At 38.3% G+C, this 9906-nt stretch overlaps 1 protein-coding gene across 1 annotated transcript; it reads left to right on the forward strand.

Annotated features, from left to right (window-relative positions):
- Positions 1-7106: 7106 nt before the first annotated feature.
- LOC133329549 (uncharacterized) lies at positions 7107-9653 on the forward strand (the record flags this gene model as incomplete). The annotated part of the gene is made up of 2 exons (XM_061538024.1): positions 7107-7212; positions 7639-9653. Coding segments are annotated over exons 1-2 (2121 nt in total), but the record flags the coding sequence as incomplete, so codon positions are not given.
- Between the last annotated feature and the right edge of the window lie 253 nt (positions 9654-9906).

Raw genomic sequence — 9906 nt, forward strand, 5'->3', positions numbered from 1 at the left:
ATAGCCGTATTAATTTTGCAGGAATGCCGAACGCAGGCATGGCTTTATACACCTCTGAACGGATAGGGCTATCGAATGCGGCTTTATAGTCGAAAAATACTTGGTATATGTTGATGGGTTTTTCGTGGATCTTTTCCAGGATTTGGCGCAGAGTGAAAATCTGGTCAATGGTGGATTTGCCAGGTCTGAAGATGTCATTGACCATTGGCTTCAGTTGTTCACACGGCACGCTGGATAGCACTTTATATGCGATGGGAAGGAGACTTATTCCTCTATAGTTGGCACATATCGCCTTGTCTCCTTTTTTGTGCACGGGACACAGGATGCTGAGGTTCCAATCATTGGGCATGCATTCATCTAGCCAAATTGTGCTAATCAGCTGGTGCATGCTCCTGACCAGCATCTGGCCACCAGTCTTGAATAGTTCGGCTGGTAAACCATCGGCTCCTGCTTCTTTGTTGTTCTTGAGCCGATTAATTGCTTTTATGACTTCATCTTGGCTAGGTGGTATACACTCTATACCATCATCTCTTATTGGTTCTGGGGCATCTTCTTCATCGCCACTATTTGATACCAGAAGCTTTTCGAAATGCTCCTTCCAGATCCTCAACACGCTGTCTGTATCTGTCACCAGGTTTCCTTCTTCATCTCTACAGGAGGATGTGCCTGCATCAAAGCCTTCGGGTTGGTGTTTTACTCGTTGGTAAAATTCCCGGTCTTCATTCTGACTCCTGTACATCTCGATTTGCTCACGCTCACGTTTTTCTTGTTCTTTCTTCTTTTTTTCTGAAAACATGTGTCTCCTCTCTCCTTTCCTCCCGATAATTCTCCATCACGTTACGTGTTGCTACTGTCTGCAGCATACGCTGCGTTTTTCACATCAGTAGCATTACGACACTCCTGATCGTACCATGGGTTTCTTGGTGGGGGTTTTTGGTACCCAATTGTTCCTTTTGCGGCAGTTTGTAGGGAGTGGGCAATTCTTTGCCATTGTGCTTCTATACTATAATCGGGACAAGAAGTGCTTTCTTCAAGCAGATGGGTAAGTTGAGCGGAGTAGGCCTCGGCTACCTGTTGCATTTGCAGCTTTTCGACGTCGAGTTTCCGTGTTGTATTAGATCGCACCTTTGCTGCAACATTAAGACGGGTGCGTACCTTGGCTGCCACAAGGTAATGGTCCGAATCGATATTCGCTCCTCGGATCGATCGAACGTCTAAAACACTGGATGAATGCCTTCCGTCTAACACAACATGATCAATTTGATTTCTCGTTCCTTGATCAGGAGAGATCCAGGTGGCCTTGTGTATATCGAGATGTTTGAATCTGGTGCTGCTAACTACCATATTTTTTGCTGCCGCGAAGTCAATCTACCTCATGCCGTTGTCGGATATTTCTTCATGTAGGCTGAATTTTCCGACTGTGGGGCCAAAAATATATTTTCTCTTCCGATTTTTGCATTAAAATCTCCTATCAGAATTTTAATGTCATGGTCAGAACAGCGGTCATATGAAGCTTCTAGACGCTCGTAAAATATGTCGTTGGTCTGTTCATCTTTATCTTTGGTCGAAGCATGGGCGCAAATTAGACTGATGTAAAAGAACTTCGCTTTTATACGGATTATAGCAATTCGCTCACCTACTGGAGTGAATATGGAGACAAGGTCTTTTATTCTCCTGTTAACCATAAATCCGCAGTCAAATTCATGTCTCGTTTCATGGCAGCTATAATACAGAGCGTAATCGTCTGATTTACTTACGCCTGTCGCTTTCCATCGCATTTCCTGTAAGACAATAATATCGGCTTTGTACTTCTTGCATATATCTGCCAAATATATCCGCAAACGTATAAAGGACCGCAGATCGTGGCCCTTTATACGTTTGCGGGGGTCGTCAACATTAGGATGTTCCATTCTAGCGTATAAATGTTGTCAATACTTATACGACCTACATATTATAACATATCTCGTATTATTTACTCATTCTTATCAGTCTCTCATCCTCTTTGGTTCGGAGCCCATAATGATGTGAGTCCTGTACATCACCATCGAAATCCATACAGAGGATAAAGTGAGTAGATAGGTTTAGAGCTTCTTTACCATCCATTCTTTTCATTCTACTTATCGAATTTGGGTCATTAGATATTATTTTTCGAAATCTGACTGCTTCATTAACTTAGCATGGTTCTGCTAACTTTATTATATAACTTACATGCACTTTTCCTTAAAGCTACAAGTTGTGATTTCTTCTAACGGTAGGTGACTGGACATTAGGTTTTTCAGAATGTCAGGAGAGTCTCTCCTTACTTCATCCACTGCTTTCTCGGCATATTAACTGAAATAATATCATCCTTTGTTTCTTTGTCCACCATACTGTTTGACAGTTTCTTCTAGATGAGGTCATATATCATCTCAGGAGATTCTCCGCCACATTTCCCATTTTTTTCTCAACATTTTGAAATCACGTGGCCAATCGGATGAAGATCTTATTTTAAAACTCCGAAACTAATACAATTATAGTGTATGACATTTTTTTCAGTAAAGAAATTTTCCTCAGTGGAAGTTCCTAAAACTTAGGTTTTTAGGAACATTTCTCTCAACTAGTATCACTCACATAAGCTGCGATAATAATAGGTGTTTTGGACTATTTTGTTACTATATTAGTTCTTTCTAAAAAAACCCTAAAAAGCAAATAGGAATGGCAGGAGATAGCGCCACCCAGACATGAATTGCAACACTAAATTAGCAAAGACACCAAAACACAAATCAAAGGAAGAGTAATATGGCGATGTTTTGTAGAAGCCCTATGCTCCAAGGAGGCTTCGGCAATACATGAGTAATAGCGCCACCCAGAATGGAAAATTACAACATTCAAAAGGCGTTGTTTGTAGCCAAAAGTTGATGTCAGTCCCATAACCTAGGCCAGGCTTCAGTAGCACAAACATTTACATAGAATTAAACAATGAATAACAACGAATAACTGAGTAATATGGCGATTGCTATTGATGCCATATGTTCCCATAAGGCTTCCACAACACACGAGGATAATACAAAATAGCAACGACACCACCCAGAGAAAAATGTCAACACTTAATAAGCAAGGATCCCAACCACTGCTCAAAATACAACTAGACGTGGTTTCTAGTCAACGATAGATGGCAGTCCCATTGCCTAGGACTGGCAACAGCAGACAAATCATCTACTTAGCTGGAATTATACCGATGAAATGATTAAGGAGCAAACTAATGCAAGGACGACTAATCGAGTAACATGACGATGCTTTGAGTAATAAGGAGGAGAAAGAATTTCCGTCGTTATATCGGAGTGTCATTAAGCGTTCATTGTGTTCTTATTTTTTCTACTTTAATCCACATTCAAAATCGATGTTAAAAATTTTACAGTTAGTTAACAATTATGTGTTACAACAATTAACAGTTCTCCAATCCATTTTGGCGATAAAAAAAAAATCAACTAAATTTGCATATTCAAACAGAAAAAAGAAAATATCGGCACATTGTGTGCCGGTCGGCCAATTCAAGTAATTTCTGGAAAATTCAGTTTATGCGAATTATTCGCCGCTAGCTCTCAATAGCTTTGTTGCTAAAGCCAAACAATGGTGCTAGCCCATGACGCACATTATCACATGTAATGTATGTAAGTATGTATGTAAATAGGTATGAATACACATGCGTCGAATGCATTTGCCTGAAGCTTCGATCGTAGCTGATTGTTAATCAATAAATTGATTGGTATTTAACACACATAGCTATTGTATTTGATCTAGTAATTGCTCAATTAACGGTTGACGGTTGGGATGTTGTAAGGAATTGACCCAGAAAAGACACGAAGTTGCGAATAATATGTTTGTTTTCTTAAATTAAATATTTGGTAATGTATATTGGAGGTCTCTTTTGATCGTGAAATTGGGGGATTTTTATTTTAAATTTAATGAAGGACAAAACGGAATTTAATTTCATTATGGAAGATCGTCAGATGTACTCACACTAATCTGGATGGCCTTATTAAGGACTCTCCAATATATAGGTACTGTGAAAAATAATTTCTAATAAGAAATATTACAATATTGTGTAAGTCCTTAAAAAAAAATATTTAAAAAAAATGCTCGCCTTGTTGGTCTGTTGTGTACGTCTTGGAAAAATATTCTTTAAAAAATCCACGCCTTGTATAGGTCTTAGAAAAAATATTCTTTAAAAATCCATATAAACCCATATTCTTTAAAAAATCCACGCCGAATATTACTTCAGTACAGTACAGTGCTTCTAATTACTTGTCCATATTCCCTTCACCGTGGGTTGTGTTGTGATGTTCGGCTTATAATTGTAGCCAATAGATCGACTCAAAAAAAAAAAAAAAGACAAAAAAAATAAGTTTTCGGTCCACTTCATCTCAAAATTATTATCTGATCATCACCGAAAATTACAGGCGTTGTCCTTGACCATAACTGGATCCTCATGGAACATTTCAAAACGTTCAACTCGAGTTCGAGTACATACGAAAATATAATTGGTATTAATTTAAAGGCCAACCACTTCTCTAAATAAATTCCCTATAGAATACAAATTTTGTCCTTTTTCACACAAAAGTCAGAGTCAATTTGACCCGCTAAATTTTGACCGATCGTTATCAAAACGGGCATGATTATTCTTTGGCCCAATCCCCTTCTCCATGTAAAAATTCGCTACCGACCAGAAAATCAGACAAAAAATAAGTTTTTTGGTCCATTTCATCCCTTAAATATTAACTGATCTTTACCAAAAACAATAGGGGACTTCATTGGCCAGAACCCATCCTACATGCAAAATTTCATAAAGATTGATCCATAACTGTGGCCTGTATCGTGTTAACAAATTATAGAGGACAGACGGACGGGCACACATGTCTAGATCGGCTCAGCTAGTCGAGATATGACGATGGGTATACTTAAAGGTGGGTCTAGGACCAATATTTCGCGGCGTTACAAACTTTTGGGGCTGCACAAAACTATAATACCCTGGTAACATTGTTGTGTAGGGTATAAAAATCCAAGCCTGGTGTAGTTCCTTAAACTTACTTAGCTGGCTTGTGACAGCACTTTCGTTCCATAAGTCGAGCTTAGAAAAGATTTCCAGGGCGTCGGTCTTTTGCGCAGTTTTTCCAATTTGAAAGACCATTTTCGGCAATGTTGTCTTCGACTTGATCTTTCCATCGTATTCCCCTTCTGCGTGAACCATCAGCTGGTTCGCTTTTATATGCTTTCTGGGCTGGGGCATCTTCATCCATTCTCACAACATGACCTAGCCAACGTAGTCGCTGCAGCTTAATACATCTAACAATGTCGATGTCCGAGAATAGTTGGTACAACTCATGGTTCATTCGACGGTATATAAAATCTTTGACTACATCGAAGATTCTCAAGTTTCATAGTTGGTCCGAGGCTACTGGACGTCTTGCCCGTTGATACCATCAGCATGGTCTTCTCGCCGTTTACTGCCAGACCCACTTTGGCAGACTCCTTCTCAATTGTTCAAAGGTGACTGTTACCGCTCTCAGTGTTCGATCCATTATGTCGATGTCATCGGCGTAGGCGAGCCATGTGTTGTTTAGGTGTACAGAGTGTCATTTCTTTTCACTTTTGCCTCTCGTATAACCTTTTCCAGCAGGATGTTAAAAAGGTCACACGACAAACTGTCACCTTGTTTGCCAAACGCAGACATGGCTTTATACACCTCTGAACGGATAGGGCTGTCGAATGCGCTTTATATTATATTCGACGAATAGGTGGAATGTGTCGATGTGTTTTTCGTGGGTTTTTTCCAAGATCTGGTCAATGGTGGATTTGCCATGTCTGAAGCCACATTCGTATGGTCCAATAATGTCATTGACCTTTGGCTTCAGTCGTTCACACAGTACGCTGGATAACACTTTATATGCGATGGGAAGGAGAATTATTCCTCTATAGTTGGCACATATCGTCTTGTCTCAGGGTGCTGAGGTTCCAACCATTGTGCATGCATTCTTCTAACCAAATTGTACTAATCAGCTGGTGCATCCTCCTTACCATCATCTGACCACCAGTCTTGTAACCAATCGCACCTGCTGCTTTATTATTCTTTATTATTCTGACTTTATCTTGGCTAGGTGGCATACACTCTATACCGTCATCTATTATTGGTTCTAGGGTATCCTCTTCACCGCTACTATTTGATACCAGAAGTTTTTAAAAATGCTCCTTCCAGATCCTCAGCACGCTGTATGTATCTGTCACCAGGATTCCTTCTTTATCTCTACATGAGGATGTGCCTGCACCAAAGCCTTCGATTTGGTGTTTTATCCGTTGGTAGAATTTTCCGACTTCATTCTTACTCCTGTACATCTGGTCTCTTTTTATACCTTTCACCACACTGTGGTTGTTGGAGAACAAACGATTATTTATTTATTTAATATTTAATTTAGTTGGTATTTATTGTTATTCTTTGTTATTGTTGTTGTTGTCGCTGCATTGTTTATTTACTAAACATAATGCAGCGACGTCATAACAAAGACAATAGCGAAAGCAGAGACAGTAAATAAGATCAATGCCGGCTTGTTATGTTTTTTATTTGCATTAGATTTTTAGTTCTATCGAGTTTCTCTGCCGTGCTGCTTTATACCGATCAACAATCAAATTTTAACTTCTGCCTTGCTGCCAATTAGCCTAACTCGGGTTTCTTGTTTATTTAAATCAATATTAAATTAAGTGAAATTATTTTAAATTATAATAATTAATTATTGTCCCATAAGGAGGCTTATATTTACAAATTATATTAAATTATAATTTTGTGTTTAATAAATTGCCCCCGAGACAATTTAAATTTGAACGAAAACTTTTTGTGTTTTTTTTTGCGCTGGCTCGAGGAGCCATTAATTTAAAAACTGAAACCAATCCGCCCCGTCTCTGGGAAATAATAAAAATTATATTTTATCAAGTTTGTGTGTGCCAAACTACAGGACTCTGCCTCATATTGGTGAGGAATTTTAATCGGACAATTTTATAAAAATTTTATTTCTACTCCACTACTGGGACATTTTAAATTATAAATTCTCCAAAGTGAAATTTTGCATAAAATTAAAATGGAGGATTACTCAAGATCAATTGAAGATCAAAAGATTTTAATGACCCGTGTTCAACGAATCATTTCGGATTTCGAACAATTGTCCATTGGTGAAAAAACCCGAGGTTTGTGCCAAAGCTGTCTCGATGAGATAGAAGAAATTAAAAAAACTTTTGAAGCTAACCATGAGCAACTTTTCGATATCGTTAGGGACAAATCAATTAATACTGCTGATGTCCCATACTTCCACGACGATGTCCATTATCAATTTTTTAGAATTTATCTCAGTGGAAAAGGAAAATTGCTCGATTTTATTTCTGAATATCGTGCTCCGAGTTCTCCGAATTTCCATTCTACATTCCATGCCTCATCTTCTCAAAGGAACGATACTATTATCCCAGACGTTCGTCTTCCGAAGATAGACATTCCCACTTTCTCTGGTGATTATTTAAATTGGGTCTCTTATAGAGACATGTTCATTTCTCTCGTGCACAATAATCATAGTTTGTCCAATGTGCAAAAATATTATTTTTTGAAAAATTCGTGCCGAGATACACCATTGTCTATTGTAAATGAATATCCTGCCTCTGAAAGGAGCTATGATTTAGCCTGGACTGCATTGGAACAGAGATACCACAATAAACGGAAAATAACTGATACAGTTCTACGGAAATTGCTTAGTATCCCGAAATCTAATGGCTCATGTGAAAGCATAAAAACCCTCCTTGACTCGACAAGAAATAGCTTGGCTCTATTGAGCACATTAGGCATTGACTGTTCCAATTGGGATCCTCTGCTTATCCACATTACTGTCAGCAAATTAGATCTCCAAACCTGTAAGGAATGGGAACAGTCATTGAAGGCCACAACTGAAATACCCAATATATCAGTGTTATACAATTTTCTCGAAACGACGTTTCGAACATTGGAATCAATTTCTGAATATACTGATTGTTCCTCAAGATCTCAATTTAAGCCTAATTACTCGAAATCGCACCAACCACAAAAACTGACTCAAAATCGTCGAATAAATATGGCGTCTGTTAATGACGAAAATTGCCCCTGTTGCGGTAAGCGCCATTTTCTATACAAATGTTTCAAATTCGCTGCTATGTCTTCTGCCTCTAAGCGAGAGTTTATTAATTCAAACAAAATTTGTCGCAATTGTTTGAATATTGGACATTTCTCGAAAGACTGCAAAAGTACTAGTCGTTGCAAATCTTGCAACCTTGCTCACCATACTATTATGCACAACGAGTACAGCAATCAGAATAGATTAAATAACTCGACTGTTTCTGAAAGTCGATCTGAAAATATAACTTCTTCCTCAAATGGTAGTTCAAATATTAACTTGTCCTTGATGAACACTACAGTAATGCCTCATGTTTTGCTAGCAACTATTCGTGTCATAATAAAGAGCGAATATGGAAATTTCACATTAAGAGCGATTTTAGATCAAGGAGCTCAAGCTACCCTAATCACAGAAAGTGCATCTCAACTTCTAAGGCTTAAAAAATACAATACCTTTGCCCGAATAACTGGTGTAGGCGGAGACACTATTATTGTAAGAAAATTTGTGAAATTTAATCTTGCCTCTCACTTTGAAAGTGATTTCGAATTGGAAAGCCAAGCTTATGTAATGCCGTCTTTGAATAATTATTGTGCTGGTCCTGTGGACAGACAAAAACTGCCTCAATTAAATGAATTCGAATTAGCTGATCCAGATTTCGACAAAAACGATAAAATAGATTTGCTCATTGGTGGTGATCTGTATGGAGACATTTTACTTCCTCAACAAAAGAAATTCGAAAAAGGCATTTTTCTGCAACTTACCCATTTCGGATGGATAGTTTCTGGCCCAACGGCAGAGATTTCTTACTCAAAGGGAGTTAATATTAATTTGTGTTCCTTAGACACTCAGTTAAAAGCTTTTTGGGAACAAGAAGAGCTGATCGAATCTAGAAAACTGACACATGAAGAAATATCTTGTGAAGATTTCTTCAAAAATAATTACACTCGTGGCTCAGATGGACGCTATACTGTCGCTTTACCCTTTCGGTCTCAAATAATTGGCAAATCTCCCCCTGTGTTCAGTCACAGTGACTTTAGCGCATTAAAAAGACTCAAACAGGTTGAAAGTAAGTTTTCTAAAGACCCAAATTTTGCCTATGAATATAAGAAGTTCATGGATGAATATGAATCGCTCGGTCATATGGAAAAAATTGGTCCCTATCCTCACTCCATCCAACATTATGGATATTTTCTGCCTCATCACGGTGTTGTGAGGGAATCTAGTTCCACGACCAAACTGCGTGTTGTATTCGACGGTAGCAGTAAAAGATTACCTTCTTCCTCGTTGAACGAAGAACTTTTTTCTGGCCCTGCTCTACAAAATGACTTGCCGACTATAATTAATCGATGGCGACGATTCAAAATAGGATTTCGATCGGATTTAGAGAAAATGTTTCGCCAAATTAAAGTTGTAGAAAGCCATCAACATTATCAGCAACGATTCGAGTTCTTCATCAATTGGCTCAAGATGAAAACGAAACTTACCCAGAAGCGTGTAAGATATTGAAAACTGATACATACGTTGATGATATTATCTCTGGTGCTGACTCTGAGTCAGAAGCAATATTCTTACAAAATCAATTGGTCCAATTATTATCCGCTGGTGGATTTAATTTACGCAAATGGACTTCTAATTCCACAGAACTTATGTCTCATATACCGGAAGACTTCCGTGAAAAATCAACTGTTTTCGATTTAAATGAACCAAATGTGGTAAAAGCTTTAGGCTTAGGCTGGAATACTGATTA

Source organism: Musca vetustissima, unplaced genomic scaffold, assembly GCF_032173495.1.
Source record: "Musca vetustissima isolate MV318-11 ecotype Yass unplaced genomic scaffold, APGP_CSIRO_Mvet_v1 utg165997, whole genome shotgun sequence".
Taxonomy (NCBI): Eukaryota; Metazoa; Arthropoda; class Insecta; order Diptera; family Muscidae; genus Musca; species Musca vetustissima.